Source organism: Hippopotamus amphibius, chromosome 2, assembly GCF_030028045.1.
Source record: "Hippopotamus amphibius kiboko isolate mHipAmp2 chromosome 2, mHipAmp2.hap2, whole genome shotgun sequence".
Classification (NCBI taxonomy): Eukaryota; Metazoa; Chordata; class Mammalia; order Artiodactyla; family Hippopotamidae; genus Hippopotamus; species Hippopotamus amphibius.
The window spans coordinates 82,257,417-82,284,720 of NC_080187.1; the positions used below are offsets into that span (position 1 = coordinate 82,257,417).

A 27,304-nucleotide genomic window follows, 5' to 3' on the forward strand; every position below is an offset into this window, starting at 1 on the left:
TATCCTGGAATGCTGAGAGGGAGGGACTGTGCCAGGTGCCAGAACCATTAAATAGATAGCATGTTCTTTTGCCCTTTATCTAAATACTTTCCCCCTCTCTCAGATATTAATACAAGTCACCATTTCACCTCTGAAAGTAAATAAGACACTTTAAAATGAGGGAAAAAATGACAATTTTTCAACCTTCTCTAGAATTCATGACAGAATTTTTAGGCTGCCTCTTTTGGAGGTCAGTTACTGAAAAATAGGTCACAGTTCCTGAGGATTTTATAGAAAGAGACAAATAATATTCTCATATATAACTGTCTGAAGGAAAACAGGAAAATACCTAGTATATTTTAATTCCTTACCCTAATATATGATGCTAAATGCTTTAAAATGCATGAGTTCACTTAATATTCACAAAAAATCTATAACTATTTTGAACCCATTTTATTTATGGAAAAATGGAGTCTTAGATTAAGTGGGCTTCTCAACATCACACATGTGTCCAAGCAGAATGGAATTTCAATGAAAAATTCTTTATTGTGACTTATGGGTGGTTTTGTGAGCTTTGTATTCTGGATTTCTGTTATAATTGTTAAATCTGTTTTTACTCCTGAATTATATTTAACACTCTCTTGCTCTGTGGATTTCCATGGTTTGTGTTGTATTTTCAGCTGGTTTTGACTGGTTTTTTTTTCCCCTTTACCTTAGTATTAAGAAAGCGGTTGCCTGATCCAGTTTCCCACTTTCCTTTTTGAAGGAAGTCTGTCTGTCTTTATGTTTGGTATAATTTTTTTAATTTAGAATCCACAGAAGATTGTAATATTCATACAATTAGGAAAAATTACCCAGTAGTAATATAACAGAATTCTTTTATCTAGTTCTAATAGAAAATGAAATGTGCTATAAAGCTGCTCTAGTAACCAGTGTTACAATGATGAAAGTTAAGTCATGTAACTAATAGAGCCAGTAATTCCAGGAAACATTATATTATCAGTAGTAATTAGATTTTTTGATGAAGGATCAAATTAATTATCTATTCCTGCCTAATGAATTTTTTAAAATGATGAGCAGCTTACTGATACACAAAGTAGTATTAACTTAGATAAATTATCCTTGTAAGTAATTAAGTCATGATTTAAAATAAATACAATATTACACACATTAATATGATTTGCCAGGACATCGATTCCATAAAATCATTTAGAAAAAGATATGCTACATAAAAGGAAAAACCATGCACAGAAAAACCAACCCACATTATTTCCCAGATCCCACACTATTTGCTTCTCCACTTCAGAGTCGCTAACTTCTCTTATTTACGCTTCTAGCTGCTTTGTTATGGTTTCTGCTTATTCATTCCACCAAGCCAGCTCTCATTAAGGTTGCCAGTGCCATCTCTGTTCCTGATTTAGTGTGTAGTTTCAACCCACATCTTCCATGAATCCACTGATTTCTTCTAAGCACGTTATTTCCTTAAATAGACTCTTATCACTGTTCTCTGTTATTGTCCTTGTGATGTATGGCCATTCCACCTCTGTTTCCTTTGTGGCTCTTCTCTCCCCTCCGTTTAAAAGTGGAGGATCCTCAGAATCAATTTTAAGTCGTTTTCTCGCTCTTCACTATCTCCCCACACGACCACCTCCATTATTGGCTTACATTTACCAGATAAAGGACCTCCAGCTACAGGATTTTTTTAAAATTATAAATTCACATATTCAACTTACAAATGACATTTGCACTTAAATGTCTTCCAGTCAACTGGAGAGGACATCTACTGCTTTCATTTTTATTTACTGATGTTCTCCACTCTTGCTTCTGGTGAGAGAATTCATTTGTTTTTCCTTCTTCTCATTATAGCATTAAGTATGATTATTATTTTTAGATTTCCTTTCCTTCAAAAATCAAAGATACAAGAGAGCAGGAGCTGTATGTGTTGTGTTCACTTTTATATCCTGAGGGCAACATCCAACATGGCTTAGAGAAAGTCAGTTGTTACTTTTAATTTGAATATGATGTGATGGGTAAATGAATCGTGACATCCATTCTTTAATCAAGTTGCATAATCAGGCTTGATGTTTCTTCTTAAAGAAAAACAAATACAAGAAGTTTTCTATAATAAAAATTTAATGAACAAAACAAAATAAACTGACTGTAAAGAACATATTTTAGTATACTATACAATGTAAAGGTACACAAAATATTATATAAATAAAAATACTTTAAATCTTATAAATAGTTAAATAAGTAAATATTGAAATAGATAAATAAATAAATAATAGATAAATAAGTATATAAATAAATAGATCAGCATGGGCATCTGTGAGGGACTAGTGCCTGTAGAGGAGAACATCATGTTGCTTAATATTCCTGAAAACATTTGCGAAATTGATTCAGTTCAGGGCATGATGACAGCAGAAAGGAGAGCCTTTGACCTGGCAGCACAGGTGGAAGGGTGGTCTTGTTAGTCAGTGAGAATCCTTTCTGTGTTGAACCAGGTGTGTGTCATTCCTTCCTCCTGAGTCTTTCTTGCAAGTTGGCCGAGGAAGAGAAGGATCTCATGACTTCTGCTCTGACAATCTCCCAGGCACAAGGGCTGTGTTTCTTCTCTTGCAGATAGAGAGTGATTCTGTGGAAGTATTTCCTCACAGCCAGGATGGAGTCCTCCTTCAGCAGAGGAGTCCCTTCCAGCCCCTCCTCCTGCATCAGACAGCCTTGCAGGTCAGTGAGCTGCTGATAAAGTGCAGTGCAGAACTTGTCCAGCAGGGTCTCATTCCAAGCAGCAGCTGAGTCCTCTGTGCTGAAGAGCTGGAAGGTCTTCTGGATCATCTCATGGAGGACAGAGATGGCTTGAGCCTTCTGAAACTGGTTGCCAGCAAGTGCCTCCTTGGGGAATCCAAAGTCATTTCTGTCCTGCAGGCAGGAGGAAATAGAGATTCTCCTCATTTGTTGCAGGAGCATCAGGGCCCTCCTGTTAGCCAGGCTGTGGGTCAGAGGCAGGTCGCAGCCCAGAGAGCAGATGGAGTTGCAGCTGAGCAGCAGCAGGGCCAGGAGTGAGGACAGGGGTGGGGCCATTGGGGACCTCATAGATGCTGCTGGCCTGGCAGAGGTGGGTGACTCTGTGAACCCCGCTCTCTAGGTTCTCTGAAGACCTTCCTTCAGGCCTGTGTCTTAAATAGGGAACCCCTGCGTTTCCATTTTCTGAATGTAAATTTCTACTTCTGCTTTTGCTTTTCACTTTCCACTCTCCAAGTGGGTTAGGGCAGCGTTTCTCAACCATTTTTTTCCATTATTGCCACTTCTCCTACCCACAGAGCCTTTCTAGATATTTTTCCTACTTCCCCCCACCATGAAATTTTTATAACACAGGTATACTGTGTATCTATTTACGTACTCCATGTGTATCTCTACTATGTACATAGGAAAAGAAAGTGCAAAGTTTACTTTTTATTCAATGCAGGGTTAAGAGTGACTAAATAAAAATGTTAAGCTACAAGTTAAATTTAATATCTATTGACACAACTTTGTAACTAAATTTGTTGAGTGACATAAATTTGTTTAATTATATAAATTGTAATATAGAATATTACATATGCAAGTTAGTTTCTAAAAATACATAGTAATTTTAATGTAATGAAATATTTTAAATTATTTAAAACTGTTAAAAGTAATTGAAAATTTAATTTTTTTTAATTTATTTCAGTACTTAACATTTACTTGCCTCACATGAGAAAATAATGAACTTCACCAGCAGCTAAATATTCATCAAGATACTGTCAACATTTTTTATCTGTTTAGCACTGGACATAATGATTGATGTGTTGAATAACTTTAGTAGAATTAAATCATTGAATAGAAACTATTTGTATTTCACTCCCAAGGCCCACATCACACTCAGAAGGATTAAATATAAGCAACGTCCACAGGACAGCTAATGGCAGCAAGAAGTATGCAGAGCTCACCTCTCACCATGTGACTGAGATACAGGAAAGGATGGAGAGTAAGTCCTCCAGTCACAGCTATAGGTTAGCTGTAGGTTTGTGGCCCTGATCTTGCATACCTTTTGTGTATCCCCCATTAGTTCAGTGTCAGTACTTCTTGCATGATACACAAGAAAACCCAGTGAGAGAAAAGAAATCCTAACATAAGGGTTTTGTTAGACAAGGTTGAACTTTCGAGCGCCCCAGACCATTGTAATGTCTAAGATGTGTTCACACCCCCAAGAACTAATTTTCACACTCTTGAAAGCAGTTCTTAACAGACGTTCCATCTGGTGAGGAGTGTCGATAATGGGGGGTGACAGTGCATATACAGGAGCAGGGAATCTATGGGAAGTCTCAGTACCTTCTGCTCAACTTGGCTGTGAACCTAACCACTCTTTAACAAAAGAAAAAAGTATATTTGAAAAAATAGTTACTGCTTATATGTGGAATCTAAAAAATGATACAAATTAACCTATTTACAAAACAGAAGTAGAGTCACAGATATAGAAATCAAACTTATGGTTACCAAGGGAAAGGGGGTTTAGGGATAAATTAGGAGATTGGGATTGACGTATACACACTACTATATATAAAATAGATAACTAATAAGAACCTACAGTATAGCACAGGGAACTCCACTCAATACTCTATAATGACTTATATGGGAACAGAATCTAAAAAACAGTGGCTATATGTATATGTATAACTGATTCACTTTGCTGTACAGCAAAAACTAATGCAACATTGTAAATCAACTCTACCCCAATAAAAATTAATTTTAAAAAAAGATCCATTATCAAAAATATATATTTAAAAGCTAAGGAAGCAGGCTTCTTAGACTATTGGAAACAATTCTTTCCAAGAAAATTGTCTTTAGCTCTGAAGAAACATCTCCTGCTAGAGGAACAAGATTTTAGAAGCCAGGTCTTCAGATCGGTTGCTGTCATTGTCCATCTTGGCCAATAGGGGGCACTCCTCCCTCATGAATATTTTAACAGTCCACAGAGTAAAATGGATCCTGCTTTCTATTTCCTTTTGGTTACAGCTACTGTTACATCATTGTAACAGGGACATTCACTCACTTCCAAAAATATTCACCAGGAGAAAAGGAAAAGAAAAAGTCCTCTCATATAGGAGTTTCTGAGAAACCTAGAACTTTCTCACAACTTTTGCTTTCAATTGGTGGTTTCGTACTCAAGGAAAATTGACAGAAACCACAAGTGAATAGGAAGCAGCTGTATGAATGGGCATTACAGGTTAATGCAGAGTGAGTGAGGAGAGCACTGGGCATTTCTTCCCTGGGAGGAAGGAAACGATTATGATATGGGAGTGAAAGAATGGGATCCAGGAAAGCAGGGAGGAAAGGGGAAGTGTACCAAGTATCAGAATCAGCAAATAAATATCATATATATTTTTAATATGTTCTATACAATAATACATGCCATCATACATTATATACTATATATTATTCGAATAAATATAGTTTTTCAACTTTCCTTTAGGAGACTAATCTCTGTACCAGATATTTACAGGCCATCATTTTTTGATTGTACATACATCAGACTTATCCCTAATATTAAGTGTGTCTAACTTCTTCAGGACACTTCCTAAATATGCTGTTTAGACTGTCAGCATTACGCAGTCAGTAACAGAGAGGGGGTAAGAGATGGCACTACTCTCACGTAGATCTATAGGAAAACATACGAGCTACCATTTGTTAAGCTCTCACTCCGTAGAAGATACTCTGCTAAATGCTTTTAAATATTCTTGTTTTGTTTAATACTCAAAACAACCCTAGGAATATTTCCACCCTACTTTACATCTGGGAAAACTGATGGTCAGAGAGGTTAAATGAATTCCTTAAAGCCAAACATCTCGATTCCTAACGGAATCTAGATGCGATGCATAATCCTATATCACATCCTAAATTATTACTTAAGTTTTATATTTTGAAGTCCTCATAACATTTCATGCCAAAATTACACACGTTCTTGTTCTCTGTATTTTATTGTTGGATGCTATCGTGTTTTTTTGTTGGCTTTCACCTAATTTTGCTCTTATTTTGGATACTGGGGTAGAGAAATTTTCAGTTTAATTTTTTCATCTTAAGAAGGAAGTGTCTCTGACTATTATATTCGTTGCAAATTGACTACTTACTAATCCCTTAAGAGCTTGTAAGTTTCCTGAAGTCATTGCCAGACTATAAATCAAATCTTAATCAGAAAGAAAGGAAGCAATAGAATAGAAGGCTTGGCATATCACTCTTTACACAAGAAGAAGTATTTTATAATAACAGAGAAGGTAATGTAACAAAGGGAAAAATTAGGTAGCCAGATTACTAAAACACATAAATTCTAAAACTGTTATATTATCAATAACAATTAGATTTAGGATAAAGGATGTATCTGATGTCCAAATGGTGGAATTAACTTTCAATAAAATGATTCTAGAATGATTACCTGGCAATCTAAGAAGAAATCAATGTAAACTCTTATGCCATGTGATAGATGAAAATAAAATCCTGATGGAATACAGAATGACATAAAATTAGATTTGTTAAAAGGAATTAGGACAGTTCAAGTTCCACTCGCGATGTATAAGAAGGCTTGAACATGTCCTACTACCATTAACATCTAGAAAACTAGCTGTGATGCTGAGACAAAGAAAAATATCTCGTTGAACTCAATTATCTTGACCCTCTTCCTGGAAGTATAGAGAAGTAAAGAAATGGAACATGTAAATAAAAACGAATATGAACTTTTAAAGATGAAAAACATAACTGAAATGAAAATTCAAGTATAGATGTAACAATCAGTAACCTAAAAGACACAACAGTAGAATCTGTCCAAAACGAAGCACGGAATGAGACAAGAGCTTCAGATACTTGGGATGCCCGAGGAAAAGAATGAGGAGTCAACCAAAATATTGGAAGAAATAATGACAGATAATCTTTTTACTTAGATTAAAACAACAAATGTATGGATCCAAGAAGTTCAGTGTATCCCCAGCAGTGCACACACACACACACGCACGCACATGCACACGCACACACAGAGCCACAGCAGAGCACATCACTATAAAATTGCTGACAACAAGTAATAAAGAAAAAAACTTTAAAGCAGTTACATATCAAAAGCACATTACATACAAAGAAAGAAAAATAAGAATACTTTTGGATAGCTTATCAGAAATTATGCAAGGTAAATGTCAACTAAAAGGCATATTTAAAGGCAGAAGGGGAAAAAAAAACCCAACCCTGTTAACCTGGAATTTTACACCCAGAAAACATATCCTTCCAACTGAAAGCAAAATAAAGACTTTTTCAGTGAAACAGAAGCTGAGAGAACTCATCATGATCAGACCTGTCCTATAAGAATTATTAAAGGACATTCTTCAAAGGAGAAAATGATACCAGGTGGAAACTTTGAGCTACACAAAATAAGAAAAAGTGTTAGAGAGTTTAATACAAAAATAATAAAAATGTATCCAGCAGTTCAAAACACATGTAGCAGTAACGGACATGGCACAGTAGCCTAGGATAGAATGGTGACAAATGAAGCATACTAAAGAGTCTCACAATATATGGGAAGCTCCACAAAAGGTAGAGTTTGATAACTTGAAATAATATATGGTAAACAGTATACAGAAAACTAAAATTGAAACAGAAAAGAATAGCTATTAAGCCGATAATGGAGATAAAACAGAAAATAGAATCATATAAAAAAGGTCTATTAATCCAAGAGAAGGTAGGAAATTAAGAAAGGAACAGAGTCACAAGAAAAATGAAACATAAAATAAATAGAAGGAAACAATAAGGAGAATACCAAAAACCGAGGAAATAGAAAATCTATAAAGAAAATAAAAGAAAGCAAGAATTTGTTTAAAAGGTTTAGTAAATTATAGAACTCTAGCAAGACAGATCTTGGTAAGAAGAGGGAGGAAACAATTTACCACACTACCATTATTCATCCTTCGCGCTACACCAGTCTGGTTTCTGACCTACTTTTCTGCCAAACCAGATCTTACTAAAGTCACCAAAAGCATCTATGTTTCCAGATCCACTGGGTAGTTTAGCCCTATCCTTCCCTAAATGTACTGCTCAATTTCAAACCCTTTGTTTTCTTCTTCAGTACTATCTGAAGATCATTCTTCCCTAGTTGTCTCCTGACTGAATTGGCTGCTCCATCTCTGTGTTCTTTGTAGCCTTTCCTTGTCATTTAGCCTTCAAAGTTAAACACCTTCATAAGCTTTAGGTCATCTTCTGATTCTATACTTATTCTACACATTTACGTTCATGAGTAAACACATCAATTATCATGCCCTGATTTGCAAATTTGCAACAAACAATTGCAAATTAATAACAACAATGTACATTGTCGGAGATTCCAGATTGGCAGATTCGTCTACCAGTGGGATGTCTGTCTTTAGATATTTCTCAGGCACTTATAGAATACATCAACTTTTTCCTCCTTCTTGATATTCCTCTTTCAAGCTTCTGGTGAAAGAATCCTTTGTCTTTTACTTCTCATGTAAGATGATACAAAATTGAAATTCATTAAGCATGATAAATGTTTTATATCTCTTTCTCTTCAAAATTGAAGTTTCCAAGAGAATATATTTTTGCAATTGCTTTATTTTCCTCTATATCCCCAGAATAACTACATAACGTGGCATAGAAATATGCAGTTTCAAATTATAACCCACTGGAAAAAAATGAATAATTTGAATTCATTATCCATTCTTCAATATAAGTTGCACATTTATGCTATTTTTTCCAAAAATAAACAATTCCAAGAAATCATCAGAATTTCATAAATCAAACAAGAAAACAATTTCACCAAAAAAGTATACATTGTTGTTATATTTTGATACATTATACAGATAAACATGGTATTATATGAACAAAACTATTTTAACTACGATACATAGTATGACATAGATAAAGTAGATGAATGAATAAATGAATGAGTATATGAATACATTGGCACTCTCAGCATATTAATTGCAGTTATTTTAAATTCCTGGTTGGATAATTCCGAAACCTCTGCCATATTTGAGTCTACTTCTGATGCTTGCTTTGTCTCCTCAAACTGTGGCTTTTGTCTTTTAGTGTGCCTTTTAAGTTTTTGTGGAAAGCTGAACATGATGTACTGGGTAAAAGAAACTGAAGTAAATTGACCTTTAGAATGAGGTTTTGCATTTATCTTGCTAGGACATGGCCTATGTTCACTGTTTGCTCTAGCTGTAGATGTCAGAGGCTAACGTTTCCTCTTTTGTCCATGCTTTTTTCTCCCCTTTTGACTTTGGATTTCCCTAGAGATTTGTTCTTAAATGAAGTCTGATGTTTGCAGTTCTTTTCAGTTTTAATCCCGTATAGTATAGGAACCCAGTTGATGTGATGGTACGTATGGGGAAGGGCAAAGTTTTATATAACCCTATGATTTTGTCTCGGTGTTTTAGTGAGTCTGTGCTCCTGCGCTTCGACCTTCACAAGTGCTTCTCAGATTTTTTACCACCCTATTTCCTGTCCCTATGAGACAGGAAAGTTATAGGGATTTGGAGTTGGGTATTCTCCTTCCCTGAGGTGGGTTAGGCTCTGGTAAAATAGTTTTCCTTGAGGACAGGCCTTTGTTAAGGGGAGCAGAACACTGAGAGTACTTCAAAAGGATTTCCTTTTTCCTACCTCCACTAGAAGCACCAGGAGGTTTTTCTTTGATCTTCTCAGTGAGAACCTGGTGAGGTCCTGAAGGTAAGACTCACAAATGTGTGGGTCCCTCAAAGACTGAACATCCTGCAGTCAGTTTTAAAATCTCAAGCTCATCCATGTGGATGCTCCAGGAATTCTTCAATTACAGTTGAAGTGTTCCTACCAATACTAGTTTCTGCTGTGGTTTCTGTCCTGAATTTCTGCTCCAAGTAAGCCATGATCTCTGCATCCTCTTCTCTCCACAGTTACAAGGGCAGCAGCTTGCACTGTGATCTCAATTCTCCGATGGATCTAAGAAGAGGTGTTGTTTTTCAGTTTGTTCTGCATTTTTGTTGTTGATATGAGGTGGGGAATGATGACTGTCAAGCTGGTTACATGTTGAATGGTAAACCAGAATTTCCCCCAATACATACATAGCATCATTATAGGTATCTCTCAAGGAATGTTACCCTTAGAGATAATCATCTAAGAACAACATTTAACACAATTTTGAACAATTTAACCCAACACATTCTAAGACTAAAGGAGAAATAAGATTCTATAAAATGACTGAACACATGGAAATGTGACTTGTATTAGTTAAAGAGTATCCTCTCCAGGTCCCTTACCTTACTTCTTAATCTTCCTTGCAAATTTGAATATGAAGTGAATGAGCACATGATTTCCATTCTGACAACTTCCCAGGCGCAGTCGCTGTATTTCTTCTCTTACAGGTAGAGATGGATTCCCTGGAAGCACCTCTTCAAGGCCAGTGTAGGGCCCACCATCCCCAGGGCAGATTCTTCCTCTCCCATCGCCTGCCCCAAGCAGGTATCCAGGTCCTCCAGCTGCTGATCAAGTCCAGTGCTGTGGGAAAACATTCAGATGTTTTTCTGAAGCCTTGAGAATGTAACAGAAAATATGGCTAAAAACAGTTAAAGTACGTGGGCTGAGCAACTGGGGGCAGGACGTCCTGCTTGTGCAGCGGAGGAGAGAGGGGTGCAGACTTAGGAATGCGGGGTCAGCACAAGTTAGAATGCTGCTTGTGCACGCACTGATTGTTCTTCTGCTGTTCTTGCAAGGACCACTGCCCCCAGTCATGTGGGCCTTTTGTACAAGGAGAAATTTGGTTACCTCAAAGAAAACATTAATTGTGGGACGTAACTGGGAGTGTGGGAACCTTATGCTATCTTACTTTCTGAATGCCGAGAGCTCAGTAAAAGCAATGCGGGATGAATCAGCGGGGCTGTTGATCCTAGAGGTCTTGAGTCCCCCGTTCCCATCTTTCTCTTAAGTCTGTCTTTGTGTTTCTTTATGCTTTGTGGTACCCGACATTCACCCCAAGTTGCTGAGCTGGTCTCGGCAAAGTGCAGCGTCTCCGGGAGGGTGGTGTCCCAGGCAGCAGAGGAGTGCTCTGTGTGGAAGAGGTTGAAGATCTGCTGGAGCATCTCGTGGAGGACAGAGGTGGCCAGGGCCTTCTGAAACTGTATGCTATCCACCATCTCCCAGAGATGTCCTTCACTCAGGAGATTTGGGAGATCCTTCTCATTTTTCTCAGAAGCATCAGGTCTTCCTGTGAACCAATCCATGTCTCTAAGACAGGTTATAGCCCAGGGAACAGATGCTGCTACGTACGGCTAACCAGCAGGTGGGCCATCAGACAGGGAGGGTGGGCATTGAGGATCTTCAGAATGCTGATAACCTGGATGAGATGTGCGCCTGTGTGACTCTTGGCCTCTAGTTTCTCTGAAGTCCTTTTATAAATGTCTTTTAAGTATAATATTGTAATTTTTCATATTCAGGATTTTCCTGTATGCTCTTTATTCTTTTTTTTGTTTTTTGCTTTCCTTTATGTGTGCTCTAAATAGATTAGAATAGATTAGAAGACATCAGTCATTTAGATTGTTGTTTTCACTATTTCTCTTTAATTTGCTGGAAAAACTTCAGCTGTTTCAATGTAAATAAATTCAAAGCTTTCAAATGTCTCCTGGTTAAAATCAAAAGGATGCAAATAGTTCTCCTTGCTAAGAGCAAAATTTTACCTCTGATCCTGGGCTCTGGTTTTGCCTTCTTTATTTCATTTGTCAGCCAAGCTGCCTCAGTCCTCTGGATTTGTCCTCTTAAGAAAGGATTTACTTGGGAACTCCCTGGCTGTCCAGTGGCTAAGACTCCGCGCTCTCAGTTACCAAGGGCCCAAGTTCAATCCCTGGTTCAATCCCACATGCCCCATGGTGGCCAAAAAAAAAGAAAAAAGAAAGGATTTACTAGACCTGTTTGACAAGTAGCTCCCTTAGGAGAAAGGTCTGTGTCTTGTTCATAATTTTATCGCTATCCAGGGTTCATATTACTTACTCAAGACAAAATTATTAATGAATAATACCCTCAGATTTTGTGCACAGACAGTATGACCAGGTGGCAGTGCTTCGCTAGGGCCTCCTGACCAGAAATGCAGTTGGCATTTTCCACTTTTTCAACATTTTCCTACTAATGACTCTTCAGATTGTTCCCCAAATCCCTGACTGGTTTCTATATTTTTTTAGCTGCACTCCAGCATTTCAGTTCTAATTCCAAGCCCCCCATCAAGTTTATCCTCCATGGTACCACCTCCCCTCACCCATTAGCACATGTTTAATCTCACCTTCAGGCTCAATGCACAACACAGCACACAGCCGCACATCGTCCAGTTGACTCTCACTAACTCACTTTTTTTTTTTTTTTAGAACTTTTATTGAGATACAATTGACATACGGTAAACTGCATATATTTAAAGTGTACAATTTGATATTTATTTTCTTATTAGTAATGTATATATGGTCATCCCAATCTCCCAATTCATCCCTTCCCCCCCTTGCCACTTGGTGTCCATTTGTTTGTTCTCTACATCTGTGTCTCTATTTCTGCCTTGCAAACCAGTTGATTTGTCACTAACTCGCTCTTTAAACAGGCTGCAGTTGAGTCAGCTCATCACACTTTCAACTTTTAGCAAATCTTTACTGGAGGGTAATTGCTTTTGTCCCCCAAAACAATCAACTGCCTTAGACCCAACAGTGTTTCTGCCAACAATCCCTCTTCTTTTCACCGGGTACTCAGGTGTCAAATATTTCCATAACTTTCAGATGGCACAAGCCAAACATTATGCACTGTGTGTGTGTGTGTGCGCACACACACATGCACAGGGGGCACGGGTTTGGGTAAGTTATCCTTTTTTTTTTTTTCACTCTTACCTTAAATGAATTTTATTTTGCTGAATGTTGATTTCTGTATTGGGTTTAATTCATTAAACTGTTGAATACTTATTATGTTCTTAAGTTTCGGAGATGGCCACAGAATTCAATGATGATTTACCTACTGTTAGAAGCTTCTATTGAAGTATTTAGTAACTGTCCCCAGATTATTCAGTCAGTACATTTCTACTGAACTTCTTCACTCATCATTCTCTGCCTTACAGTGGAAATGTAGGGCAGTGAGGCTAGTACATGATGCTAGAGAAAACTAGCCATTTTTGCCTTACTAGTTTCAGAATCTTTAAATTTTTATATGTTCATTTTAATTTAGTATTTTTTCTGGGTAACAGTTGCCTTGCTCTTCTGAATTAATTACTTTCTATTTTATCTTGAGGCTAGTCCCAAAATAAGGAGGTAAAATGGAAACATAAAGGTCCTGTACCATTATTTTCCATAACGTTCAATATTTCATTGTTTTCCTTCTCCATTCAACTTTCTTAGAAAGCTATCATTGCACTTGAATGCACTGAGGCAAAAGGAAAACAAATGTAAATATAACTATGATGAGAGTAAGAGAAATAAAGTGACTCCCCAGGTGAAAAAGTTACAATGGGAAATCTTCTCTTAGCACCCTTCCCCCTGCTCCAGTATAGTTTATGCTGATTAATTCCATCAAATCACCTCTCATCTGTTTCTCCAAGTAGTGGATGGTTTCACTCCACAGAGCAGCTGACCAACATTCAATATCCTAGTAATCAAAAGAATGATAATTTTCATTGTAATTAAATGTCATGATTTAAAATATATAAAATATTAAACATATTAATATAATTTGCTAATATACCAAACCTGTGAAATCTATCTAGAGATTAATATACTTTAAAAAGAGAAAACGATGAAGAAAAAAAACTCCACAATTGTTTCTAGTTCCCACTTTCTCTCCTGCATTTCAGAAGGCAAATTTCCCCAGTGATTTTCTATATAATGTCACTAACTTCTCTTATTCACCCTTCCTCTAGTGTGGTTTCTGGTGATAAATTCTCCAAACCAGCTCTCACCAACATCACCAATGACATCTATTTCCCAATGTACTGAGCAGTTTCAACCCATGTTTGGAATGACACAGGTCTGGAAAGCAGTTTTAGTCTTTTAAATAGGCTCTTATCACCGTTCCCTTTTATCCTATTAACTTATGGCCATTCTACCATAAGTTTCCCTGGTGGCTCTTTTCTCCTTTTACTAGCTGAAGTTTCTATGAGTCAATTTTAAGTCCTTTTCTCATCCTGTTCACTCTTTACACATAACTAATCTGTTCCTTGGCTTCCAGTTCACGGAATTCCTCGTAAATTACAGACTCAAAATTCCATTTTTGAAAGGCCATTGGCACTTGGATATTGGTCACTCAAATGTAGAGGATATCGACTGCTTTTGTTTTTATTTCCCGACATACCTTGCTCCAGCTACTGCTGAGAAATTCATATTTTTTCTACTTCTTCTCAGTATAACTTTATATAACTCATGTTAACTGTGATTATTGGTTTTGGTTGCTTTCTCTAAAAAATCAATGACACAAGAAAGTACAGATGATTTTGTGACGTTCACCTCTATGTCCTGAGGGAAGCATAAAACCTGGCTTTTATAAAAAGGAAGTCTCTTTTTACTTATAACTTGACTAACATAGTAATGGATAGTGAGCTGTACTATCCATTCTTTAATCAGATTACAATCAGATATGTTATTTGTTTTCATTTTTCAGCAAAGCTAAACATTTTAACTTTCAGTTTTTTTGTTCACTTGTTTATTTTTTTATTTTATTTTTTTTAATTTTATTTTTTTGGGGGGTACACCAAGTTCAATCATCTGTTTTTATACACATATCCCCGTATTCCCTCCCTTCCTTGACTTCCCCCCACCTCGAGTCCCCCCCACCCTCCCTGCCCTAGTCCTCTAAGGCATTTTCCATCCTCAAGTTGGACTCCCTTTGTCATCCTCAAGTTGGACTCCCTGTATTGTTATACAATAACTTCCCACTGACTATCTATTTTACAGTTGGTAGTATATATATGTCTGTGCTACTCTCTTGCTTCATCTCAGTTTCCCCTTCACCCCCCGCCCCCTCCCATACCTCAAGTTCTCCAGTCCATTCTCTGTATCTGCATCCTTGTTCTTGTCACTGAGTTCATCAGTACCATTTTTAGATTCCGTATATGTGAGTTAGCATACAATATTTGTCCTTCTCTTTCTGACTTACTTCACTCTGTATGACAGATTGTAGTTCTATCCACCTCATTACATACAGCTCCATCTCATCCCTTTTTATAGCTGAGTAATATTCCATTGTATATATATGCCACATCTTCTGTATCCATTCATTTGTTGATGGGCATTTAGGTTGCTTCCATGTCCTGGCTATTGTAAATAGTGCTGCAATAAACATTATGGTACAAGTTTCTTTTGGGATTATGGTTTTCTTTGGGTATATGCCCAGGAGTGGGATTACTGGATCATATGGTAGTTCTATTTGTAGTTTTTTAAGGAACCTCCAAATTGTTTTCCATAGTGGCTGTACCAACTTACATTCCCACCAACAGTGCAGGAGAGTTCCCTTTTCTCCACACCCTCTCCAACATTTGTTGTTTCCAGATTTTGTGATGATGGCCATTCTGATCGGTGTGAGGTGATACCTCATTGTGGCTTTGACTTGCATTTCTCTGATGATGAGTGATGTTGAGCATCTTTTCATGTGTGTGTTGGCCATCTGTATGTCTTCTTTGGAGAAATGTCTATTTAGGTGTTCTGCCCATTTGTGGATTGGGTTATTTGCTTTTTTGGTATTAAGCTTCATGAGCTGCTTGTATATTTTGGAGGTTAATCCTTTGTCCGTTGTTTCATAGGCGACTCTCACCACTATTATTCAACATAGTTTTGGAAGTTTTAGCCACAGCAATCAGAGAAGAAAAAGAAATAAAAGGAATACAAATTGGAAAAGAAGAAGTAAAATTGTCACTCTTTGCAGATGACATGTTCACTTGTTTATTGAAGTATAGTTGATTTACAGTGTTTTGTTAGTTTCTGGTATACAGCAAGGTGATTCAGTTTTACATATATATATTCTTTTTCACATTCTTTTCCATTGTGATTTATTACAAGGTATTGTATATACTACCCTGTGCTATGCAGTAGGACCTTGTTGTTTATCTATTTTATATGTAGTAGTTTATATCTGCTAATCCCAAATTCCTAATTTATCCTTCCTCCCCTTTCCCCTATGGTAACCATGAGTTTGTTTTTCATGTCTGTGACTCTGTTTCTGTTTGGTAAATAAGTTCATTTGTATTGTATTTTAAATTCCACATATAAGGGATATCATATATTTGTCTTTCTCTGTCTGACTTATTTCACATAGTATGATAATATCTAGGTCCACCCATGTGGCTACATATGGCATTATTTCATTCCTTTTTTATGACTGAATTGTATTACATTGTGTGTGTGTGTGTGTGTGTGTACAAGATGTAATTTTTTTTTAAAATAATAAACAAATACACAAAGTTTTCCATAGCAAAAAAATTTAATGAACAAAGAAAATAATAAATTGACTAAATACAAAGAATGTATTTTTTCTCTGAAACTACAGTGTAAATGTGCACATAATATTATATGAAAAAATAGTTTAAATCTTTATAAATAGTTAAATAAATAAATATTTAAAAATATCAGGATGGGCATCTGTGAGGGACTAGTGCCTGTAGAGGAGAACATCATGTTGCTTAATATTCCTGAAAACATTTGTGAAATTGATTCAGTTCAGGGCATGATGACAGCAGAAAGGAGAGCTTTTGACCTGGCAGCACAGGTGGGAGGGTGGTCTTGTTAGTCAGTGAGAATCCTTTCTGTGTTGAACCAGGTGTGTGTCATTCCTTCCTCCTGAGTCTTTCTTGCAAGTTGGCCGAGGAAGAGAAGGATCTCATGACTTCTGCTCTGACGATCTCCCAGGCACAAGGGCTGTGTTTCTTCTCTTGCAGATAGAGAGTGATTCTGTGGAAGTATTTCCTCACAGCCAGGGTGGAGTCCTCCTTCAGCAGAGGAGTCCCTTCCAGCCCCTCCTCCTGCATCAGACAGCCTTGCAGGTCAGTGAGCTGCTGATAAAGTGCAGTGCAGAACTTGTCCAGCAGGGTCTCATTCCAAGCAGCAGCTGAGTCCTCTGTGCTGAAGAGCTGGAAGGTCTGCTGGATCATCTCATGGAGGACAGAGATGGCTTGAGCCTTCTGAAACTGGTTGCCAGCAAGTGCCTCCTTGGGGAATCCAAAGTCATTTCTGTCCTGCAGGCAGGAGGAAGTGGAGATTCTCCTCATTTGTTGCAGGAGCATCAGGGCCCTCCTGTTAGCCAGGCTGTGGGTCAGAGGCAGGTCGCAGCCCAGAGAGCAGATGGAGTTGCAGCTGAGCAGCAGCAGGGCCAGGAGTGAGGACAGGGGTGGGGCCATTGGGGACCTCATAGATGCTGCTGGCCTGGCAGAGGTGGGTGACTCTGTGAACCCCGCTCTCTAGGTTCTCTGAAGACCTTCCTTCAGGCTGTGTCTTAAATAGGGAACCCTTTCCTTTCCATTTTCTGAATGTAAGTTTCTACTTCTGTTTTTGCTTTTCACTTTCCACTCTCCAAGTGGGTTAGGGCAGCGTTTCTCAACCATTTTTTTCTATTATTGCCTCTTCTACCCATAGAGCCATTCTAGATATTTTTTCCTACTTACCCCCACTATGAAATTTTGATAACACAGATATACTGTGTATCTATTTTTGTACTCCATGTGTATCTTTACTTTATACATTGAAAAAGAAAGTGCAAATGTTAATCTTTCTATTTAGTGCAGGCTTAAGAATTATATAAAATTTTAAGGTTTAATTTAAATGTAAAAGCTACTGAATTTTAATTTAACTTTATAACTAAGTTTTCAGAGTAACTTTAATGTAATATATTTACTTATATAAGTAAGAATGTATCACATTACATATTCAAATAAAATTTAGATAAATACTTAATAATAATACTAATGTAGAGACATACTTAAATATCATTCAAAGGTGCTCAAAATCATTGAAAAACAAATTATTTCTTTAAAATTTATTTTTGGGTATTTAACTTTCAATTTTGCTTCATATCAGAAAATAATTCTTAATTTCACTGCCAGCTAGATATTCATCTAGATATTGTAAACATTTTTTTCTGTTTAGCACTGGCCATAATTATGGATGTGTTGAACAACTTTAGTAGAATTACATAATAAAATATAATATTTTTTGTATTTCATTTACAAATACAATTTACTCTTTGTACGTCATTTCCCAAGCCCAAATCACACAGAGGCTCAAACATAAGCAACATCCACAAGACAGCCAATGGCTGCTCATAAGTAAGTAAAGGCTACCTCTCACAATATGACTTTGAGATCAAGAAAATGATGGAGAGAAAGGCCTCCAATGAACCATCAAGTCACCATAGGTCCTAATACTGATTTGTATACACTTTGTTTAGCTTCCGTGAACTCAGTGTCAATGCTTCTCTTGTATATAATACACAAGAGACCCCAAAGACAAAGAAATGAATGCAAAGGAATAAGATTCTGTGGTATCAGGTTGAGTTTTGGAGCGCCACACACCATGTGATAGCAATATTTGCTCCTACTCCTAAAAACTATGTCTGAAACCATGGAAGCAGTATCATCCCTAATGAGAATGCATGATTAGCAGTCATCACCGATTTGAGTCTTTCTCTGTATTTTTGCCTCAAATTTCAAATTTCCCAAAGACTGTCCAAGGTCCCAATACAAGTCTATTCTTTTCAAACAAAAGGAAACCATCTTTGTAATTAATTCAGAACTGCATAAAAATTGACTATTTCATGGGAAGGATTAACTTTCATCTCTGATCCTGAATTCTTTTTATTTTACAGTGGATTTTATGTTGCCTCAGGCCTCTACGTTCCGAAATTCAAACAGTAGGTATGTGAGCATCTTTGGCACATCAGCTCTTTAGCAACTGGACTCTGTCTTACTCTCTGTGATATCCTCAGCACCAGGCCCAGTGTAATCGATCAACTGGTAATTTTAACTAAAGCAATTTCTCAGATGTTCTCCTCCTATTCGAAGGCAGTTATGAATAACCAAACTATTTTGCTCCATCGCGACCATATTTGCTGGGATTATAACAGACAATGGCTAATATTTTCACTCTACTCCTACTGGTATCAGTCATGTCTACTGAGTTTATTGCTAAAAGCACTAGGATTCTCTTTCCTTTAAGGTGCATATGGTTCTGGGGATTATAAGAGCAGCACAATTTTCAGCCTTTTCCTAGCACTGTATTGAATGCAGGAGGATGGCCTTGTCTCTAATTTGCCTTCGAGTAGGCCAGGAGAGAAAAGAACTAGCCTGGTGTCATATACACATATTCGGTAGCTATGATGTGAGAGGACAGTAATCTACAGAGACTTTATAAATTCTTCATGGTTCTACAAGGGAAGTTAGAATGGAATATTGTGTGAGATATTTTTTGAAGATGGTTTGCAGGAATATTTTCTTCGAGTCTGCATTTCCAATATTTAGAAGATCCGGATGAGAATCACGAGCCTGGACACAAATGGAAGAGTCGCTCTCCACCTTTTCTTCAGTCATCCTCAAGCACTTGCAAGGAGCTGTCTGATCATACTCATCTTGGCTCCCTCAGGTAATAAGGAAACAACTTCTAATGTGTCTACACCTGTGGATATTTTCCTCATAGGCGATGCCTTTGGCCATCAACTTGAATGCTTCTTTCAAACAGCCCACGATGCTGTGAATTCTGAGTGGCACCCATGTCATCTTCCCCAAGCTTTGGAATAAGAATTTGGGTCTGATCGTGGTTTTGTTTGGTTTGGTTTAATTTTCTTCTCTTTATTCCAGCAAGTGAACAATAAAAATACATGAAATCATAATATCACTGTCTGAAAATAAACATCCAAATTTGACTGTTTTCTTTCTTTTCAGGCAGAACTAGAGGATGAGATTTTTTTAAACATTTTATTTTATACTGGAGCATATTTGATTAACAATGCTGTGCTAGCCTCACATGTACAGCAAAGTGATTCAACCACACACACACATGGATCCATTCCTTCTCAGACTCCCCTCCCATCTAGGTTGCCACGTAATAGTGAGCAGAGTTCCCTGTGCTACACAGTAGGTCCCTGTTGGCCATCCATCCCAAATATAGCAGTGTGTACATGTCAATCCCAAACTCCCCAGTTATCCCTTTCCCCACCCCCACTTCCCCCCGGTAACCATAAGTACCTTCTGTAAGTCTGTGAGTCTGTTTCTGTTTTGTCAGTAAATTTGTATCATTTTTTAAATTGGAATATAATTGCTTTACACTCTTGTGCCAGTTTTTGAGGTACACCAAAGTCAATCAGTTGTATTTATACACGTATCCCATATTCCCTCCCTCCCTCGACTCCCCCCCCCCCACTTCCGGTCCAGGCCCTCTAAGGCATCATCCATCATCGAGTTGATCTCCCTTTGTTATACAGCAACCTCCCACTGACTATCTATTTTACAGTTGGTAGTATATATATGTATCTGCTACTCTCTCACTTCCTCCCAGCTTCCCCTTCACCCCCCCCAAGCTCGTGTCTTTGTATCATTTTTTTAAGATTCTGTATATAAGCAATATCATATGATATTTCTCTTACTCTGTGGGTTAGATTGTTTTTTAATGAAGTGCATGGAGGCAAGAACATTCCTTGTTCCCCTCCACCCCACCCAGAACTTCATTAGGACAAATAGTGTAAAAATGAAAAGTGGTCCTATGCACTGAACTTATCTCCTCATCTATTAATCATCCAATAATTTCCCAACTTCTTTGCCATGAGATTCCCATGAGGATAAATCCAGGTTATGTAATGTGAGCAGAAGTGCTCTTGCCCTGTATAGTCCTGGCCCTTGAAAAACTCCCATGTGATCCACCAGACTTTCGTCCTTTACCACCAAGTGGAATAGACTCAAGAACTACAGACAAATTTGGAGTCACATGTTGATGATGGAAAAATGCACAAAACAGGGGCTACCCATGTCCCTGAATCACTCTTTTGAGGAGACCAAACCAGAACACCCATCTGATCAGGAATGCCTGCATTGTGCTCTTATACCAGGGAAAGATAAACTCTATTATGATCAAATTCCTGACAGCTTTCTGTTTACCTGTTACAGCAGCTGGCATTAAGCTAACTCAGAAATCTCTCTAACACCATACTTTACGAAATACCTTTCTATAAAGAAAGAAACTTCATACATTGAAAATAGCAAATACCCTCTCCCAAAAGTTAAAGTGAGCTCTTAAATTACTTTATGAAATTATTTATAGGAGAAAAGAGATTGTGTTCTTCTATCAAAACATTTTTTTTTAAATCTCGATTTTTATTTCAGACATTTTTCAGCTTGTGAGGAAACATAAGTCAAGATTGTTTTGGAGTGCTAAGCACACACTAATGTATTTGAATAGAAAGTGTCACGAGTATAAAAATATTCTTTATTTGTTGACATTTCTTTGAGGATTCTTATATGAGGGAAAGGCACCTTTTAATTTCCACTCTGACAACCTCCCAGGCACAGGGGCTGTATTCCCTGTCCTCCAGGTAGAGATGGATTCCGCGGAAATACTTCTGGGCAGCATGTCCCAAATCGGGACAATCTAGATTGTCCCCTTCCATTTTCTCCAGTTGTTTCAGGCTCTGATCAAGGCTGGAGAGTAGTTTATCGAGGAGGGTGCTGTTCCAAGCAGCGCGGCTGTCCTCCGTGGTGAAGAGGTTGAAAATCTGCTGGAGCATCAGAGAGTGGTAACAGAGGCCTTGAGTCATGTGGATTTGGGTGATATTCTCTCTTTTCCAAGGAAATTTGAAGTCGGCTCTGTCCTTTAGGCACGACGGAGTGCGGATCCTTTGCATCTGTTTCAAAAGTGCGAAGATTTCATTGCTTTTCCAGCAATGGATCCAAGGCAAGTTGCAGCCAAGACAGCAAGCAGGGATGGAGCAGAGCATCACTCCTGCTACTAGCAAATACATCTGGGCCATTGAGAATTTGAGTGATTCACTAGAGGGCCGCGAGGGGGCGCGCAGGCACGCCCAACAGCGGGACGTTCCCTGGAACGGTGGATGGTGTGCTTCCCTAGGTGGCCGGTAGAGGGCGCAGGGTCGGTTTGTGAAGCGCCGGCTATTCAGAGTGTGCTGTTTCAGCGGCTCCAGAGACAGCGGCTGCTTTAATACTCTAGAGCTTTAATACTCTAGTGCTTTAATACTCTAGTGCTTTGTCTACCTTCGTTTTCTCGGTGCTGAGGGCTGAAAAGGAAGGCTTGTCGCGGCCGCGCGGCGACATTTTCGTCTGGTTGGGAGTAGAGAACCTTGCATTTTCGGGGCTTCTCCTGACTTTTGTGCTTTATTTTCGCACAGAAGCTTGAGCGAGGCCAGTGTTGGGAACGAAGCCGTTTTCTGAGCGGTCTGAGGCCGGGAATCGGAGCGCGTTCGAGCAGATTTTACTGCTTCGGGCCCGTTTCTGGCGCCCTGAGCTGGGGCTCCGGGAAAGGGGAAGGCGGCGGCGACGGGGCGGCGGGACGGGGTTGGGGACGCGCTGGGGGTGAGTCGGGGCGCGGACGGCACCGGGGCCGAGGACCGGGAGCTGGGCGCCCGTGTAGATGCTCTGCGGCTTCCATGGGGTTTTTCAAGCTTACAGCGTTAAAGTGAGGGAGTAAGTACTGCATACCTGAAAATCGGAATATTAAAAAACGGACAGCATGGTATTTTCTATATTTTAAAATTAATTTTATATTTAAATTAATTCATATCATTTAATGTAAATTTAATATTTTAAGTGTTTCATATTCTTACAATAAATTTATATTAAAATATTTTAAATATGAAGCGTATAATATTAAAATATATTTTCATATTACAGCAGCATTTTATAAACGTTATTTAAACTATGTTTTCTTTATCCTAAAACTAGTATTTAATATAGTTTTACTTTCCTATCTTTAATGGAAGCAAACTCATTAATACTTTCAAGATTACTTTTTTGCTTGTTTTTAATTGAGGGAATTAACATGTTTGACAGTTTCTGATGGTCCCATCCCAGTGTTAAGTAATTTTTAACTCATATTCTGGAAATGTCTTTCCCAGGACTTCACCTTGACTATACTGTTAGAAAGAAGAGTTGGCGTGTACAAGCAGTTGAGGACATTGAGCAGGTCAGACTTTCATTTTCTTTAGTAAGAATTTTATAAACTACATGGAATTTGCCCAAATTTCATTGACATCATGAAGGCTTACTTTGTAAGACTGTCAGGGCCGTGCAAATGGAGGTCAACTTCATTTCTTTACGTAACATTTTGATATTTTGTTCCCCCTGCATGTTTTGGTATTCCTTTTCATTTTAAAATATTGCATTAAAACATTCTTTCTCTTGACGACTTAGATTTGGTGCCTGCTTAACATTCCGTGCTTGAGGGACTAGCTTACTTTACCCTAATACTCACCCAGGAAACAGCTTTTGAATTAGAGTATTATGCCGTTCCATGGCTGAAAATCTAGGAACGCTTCAATTCTCATCACACTCTCCCCCATATATATATTTCTAACCATTTTCCTGGTCTCTGCAACATGATTTTAATGTCTTTTTTTTGTAAGGAAGAAAAAACCCCTTTGGCCCTCTTTATCTGATTTCCTCTTCTCACCCCCGGTTGCCTATGGTAACTATAAATCTGATCTCTTTTTTATAAGATTGTTTGTTTTTAAAGTATAATATAATCTGTGTCTTAAATATTAACACCAGAAGTGATCTGCCACAAAATAAGGTGAGGGAAAGGACTATTTATCTCATTTATACTAGTCACAGAGCAGCCTTTCTTTTCTTTTTTCTTTTTTCTTCTTCTTTATTTTGAGGCGGGGGGTCAGAACACTCTCTTAGATGCTGGTTCTCTGCAAAGAGCTTCAGATGCCATAGGATTTCTCTCCTTAATGTACCAGGCACTGCTCTAAGGGTGGAAACTAGGTCTCTGCTCCTTCACAGGACTACAGGCAATCCCTCTCCTAGAGTTTCCGCTTGGGGCCTCAACATGCAGACTCCTGAGTGTTAAGGGACCTACACTCAAAGCTTCCCTTGGCTGGGCTGAGGGTGGACTATACAGGTTACTTTTTGTTATATTAATACAAAAGGCTGCTATCATTCACTCTGTTCAAATTCCCAGCCTATAGTTTGCAAACTTTATTTTATTTGATCTGTGCTATGTCCTGTGTGACCACAACTAAAGTTGTCTCTCTTTTTGAAAAGAGGAACTGAAAATGTGAAGTCAGTTACATTCAGGAGCCCCAGAGTCGGTCAGAGTAGAGCTTTCTGCTGCTCCCAGTCCCTCCTCTTCATCAGCTCTGAGGACTGGCCCTCAGCTGCACTGAGCACGTGGTGCTTCCTTCATCCTAATCAATGTCTGTCCTCCCTGCTCCCTGGAGGGCAGTCACCATCCCTGCCTTACTCTCCTGGAATCCACATTGCCAAGCACATTGTCACATATATGTTAAGTCAGAACATGTTTGGTGACAGAATGAAGAGAACTGCGTTAATTCACCCTTACTATTCATTTTAATGTCATCATTATCTGCAAACTGTCAGAAAATGTGAGGAATGGTCCTGTACATAAATGTAGACGAATTTAAATCTCCTGTATCAGCCCCTTGAGAGGAAAATGCAGAGAGGCGAGGCTAGTTGTATTTTGGTGCAACTTAAGAAGTGTCAAAATAAAGTACAGGTCAAACCTCTAAGAATTCATATGAGAATTGAAAAAGATACATTGGGACTCTGGTTTTTATTTCAACCTTGGGTCTCATTTAGATGAATACATCCTGTTGGATCGATCCTCTGTCATGTTCCGTGAGTGTGTTTAATTTCCAATGTAATAAACGAAGAATTGAAGTTGGGACATTGTCTGTTGCCCATAAATGGAAGACAAATTGGGAAAACACGGAAACAACACTGGCATAAGTAGAGAAATGACAGTTTTGGCCTATTTAAGAATCTCATTTACTCTGGTACTCAGAGCAGCTGATAAAGGCTCCCACAGCCAGACATCCGCATCACTAATCCCCCCGGGGGCCTGCCAGCCTCTTCACTGATGACACAGAGGATGATGTTCTGCAGCCCTGTCTGCACCCTTAGCTGGGACCTGGCCCAGAACCATGGCCTGCCAAAGCAGGAGACCCTCACAGTTCTGCATCTAAGGGGAGAATCTTCCTGGTTTCTTGCCTGACGGGCAAGAAGGTTTTCAGGTTCCCTCGGGACCAGCTGGATGACAGCCAGTTCCAAAATGCCCAGGCCACCTCCTTCCCTGTGAGATGATCCAACAGATCTTCAGCACAAACAGCTGCACTTCCTACTCAGCTTGATCATCTGTGGGACGATCTGGAGACCAGGTTGGTGCAGGAGATGGGGAGGAAAAGACCCTCCGGGACAATGAGGACTGCCGCCAGACTTTGGAGAACTCCTTCCGAAGGACCAGGCTTGATCTGAAAAGAATGTCCACAGCTGTGGACTGTGCCCAGGACACTATCAGACTGGACATTAAGTTGTGAAAATGAGTGTGTGCTTTCCCTGTATGTTCAACCTCAGAGAGAACCCAGGAGTGGGAAAGAAGACTTGGACCCAGTCTTCCACAGTGGAGTCTTATCTACCTATAGGTGGCCTGAAGCATGTCAGCATTCACTCCCTTCAAAGATGGTTCTTCTGATTCATTGAGTCATCTGAGCACATTGTTTTTCAATAGTAAGTGGAACCTATACTTTTGAATTGAGAGAAACTTTATTTTTAATTTGTAATACTTAGAATTTATTTCTCTATGATGATTGTTATATTTACCAAATTTATTCTTCATATTACGATATGGTCAGCTTTGTGTCTTGTTTTCCTTTGTTTTGGAGGTGCAAAAAGTATATTTTATTTGTTTTTTTAAATTTTATTTCACTTTCTTGGCAGCGTTGGGTCTACGTTGCTGTCCACAGGCTTTCTCTAGTTGTGGCGAGCGGGGGCTGCTCTTCATTGCGGTGCACGGCCTTCTCATTGCGGTGGCTTCTCTAGTGTGCAGGCTTCGTAGTTGTGGCATGCAGGCTTAGTTGCTCCGCACGTTGAACCCATGTCCTCTGCATTGGCAGGTGGATCTTAACCACTGCGCCACCAGGGAAGTCCCAAAAAGTATACCTTAAATGTTAGGTTTAACTCATACTCTTAAGGAAAATCAGAGTGTCTTTAAACCTTTACTCTGCCTTAAAATCCAAAAGGAACATAAATAATTTTATTCATTTCATTGGTTCTTAAAACATTTTGAAGTATCTCTGCTTCCACTACTTTACTTGTATTTTTTAATGTATTGGTAAATAAAACAGAGATACTACTTTCTTAATGGAGCACTCTGTCAGAGAAGACAGGCCTTAAAGAGTAAAAAATTAGCTTGAAACCCTTTCTAGGATATGAAGGAGATGCACAAGGCATTATAACAGGTTATAGCAGCTGCAGCAATTCTCTTTTACTTGTTCTTACTCCGAGAAAGCATGTCTAATGGTTGTTGATTCGGTTTCAGCAGTTGCATGATCAAGTAGCTGTGAAATATATTATAGAATCATGGAATTTAAACTTCAGCGAAGAAGTGTGAATCTCCCTTCTATTGTTGGCACTGTGGTGGGTGCCAGATACAGTGAAGCTAATAGACACATTGCCTGCTGTCACAGAACTTCCAGTCTGGTGGGGATATGGGGAATTGAGCATTCAGTTAAAGGAACTGAATGCCTGTGCTGTGACAGGGAAAGTACAGGACCCTGGGAGCATGTGGGATTGCAAGGGTCAGGGAAGGCTTCTGGAAGAGCAGTTGGTAAGCTGGCATCCCATGGATGGATGGGATGGTAGCCAGGTATTGTATGATGGTCAATTTTGGCCATGTTGTGGGGAGGTCGTCTAGGGTAGCTGGTAAATATGAGGGTTTGGAGCTAATGACATTTGTTTGGAGGTGCGACCCTGGGTAAAGACATACACATGGAAGTTACAGTCATAGACATGGCATTTGCAACTATTTAGGAAGTTGAGACTATGCACATATATGTGCAGAGAGGATGGAGTGTGGGACTAGCGTAGGTCTTTGAGGAACACCCAAATTCCCTAAGATGAGAGGGAGTAGTCAACAAAGGAAGGAGAGGAGGAGGAGCAGAAAAGCAGAGGATGGTGGTGACATGGAGACCAGATGGAGGTCACACTTTAAGATGGAGGATGTGGTATCAAGTGTCCGATGCTTCTGAAACGTCAGCCAAGGCTGCTTCACACTGATCTCTAACCTCAGTAAGATGTAGCTTATTGGCAACATCTTATGACCTA

General features: G+C 38.8%; 2 protein-coding genes and 2 pseudogenes across 2 annotated transcripts; all 4 read right to left on the minus strand.

The window, feature by feature from the left end:
- Positions 1 to 2,453: 2,453 nt before the first annotated feature.
- Positions 2,454 to 3,060, minus strand: LOC130844387 (interferon alpha-1-like; annotated as a pseudogene).
- A 4,301-nt stretch (positions 3,061 to 7,361) lies between these two features.
- On the minus strand, positions 7,362 to 12,272 carry LOC130844388 (interferon omega-2-like; annotated as a pseudogene).
- Positions 12,273 to 16,774: 4,502 nt separating this feature from the next.
- LOC130845385 (interferon alpha-1-like) lies at positions 16,775 to 17,427 on the minus strand. The gene has a single exon (XM_057722510.1). It carries the CDS (start codon positions 17,372 to 17,374, stop codon positions 16,793 to 16,795), a length of 582 nt encoding a protein of 193 aa, XP_057578493.1. The 5' UTR covers positions 17,375 to 17,427; the 3' UTR covers positions 16,775 to 16,792.
- Positions 17,428 to 21,462: 4,035 nt separating this feature from the next.
- Positions 21,463 to 21,975, minus strand: LOC130846493 (interferon alpha-2-like). Its single transcript, XM_057724774.1, has one exon. The coding sequence runs from the start codon at positions 21,973 to 21,975 to the stop codon at positions 21,463 to 21,465; it is 513 nt and encodes a 170-aa protein (XP_057580757.1).
- Positions 21,976 to 27,304: the final 5,329 nt, after the last annotated feature.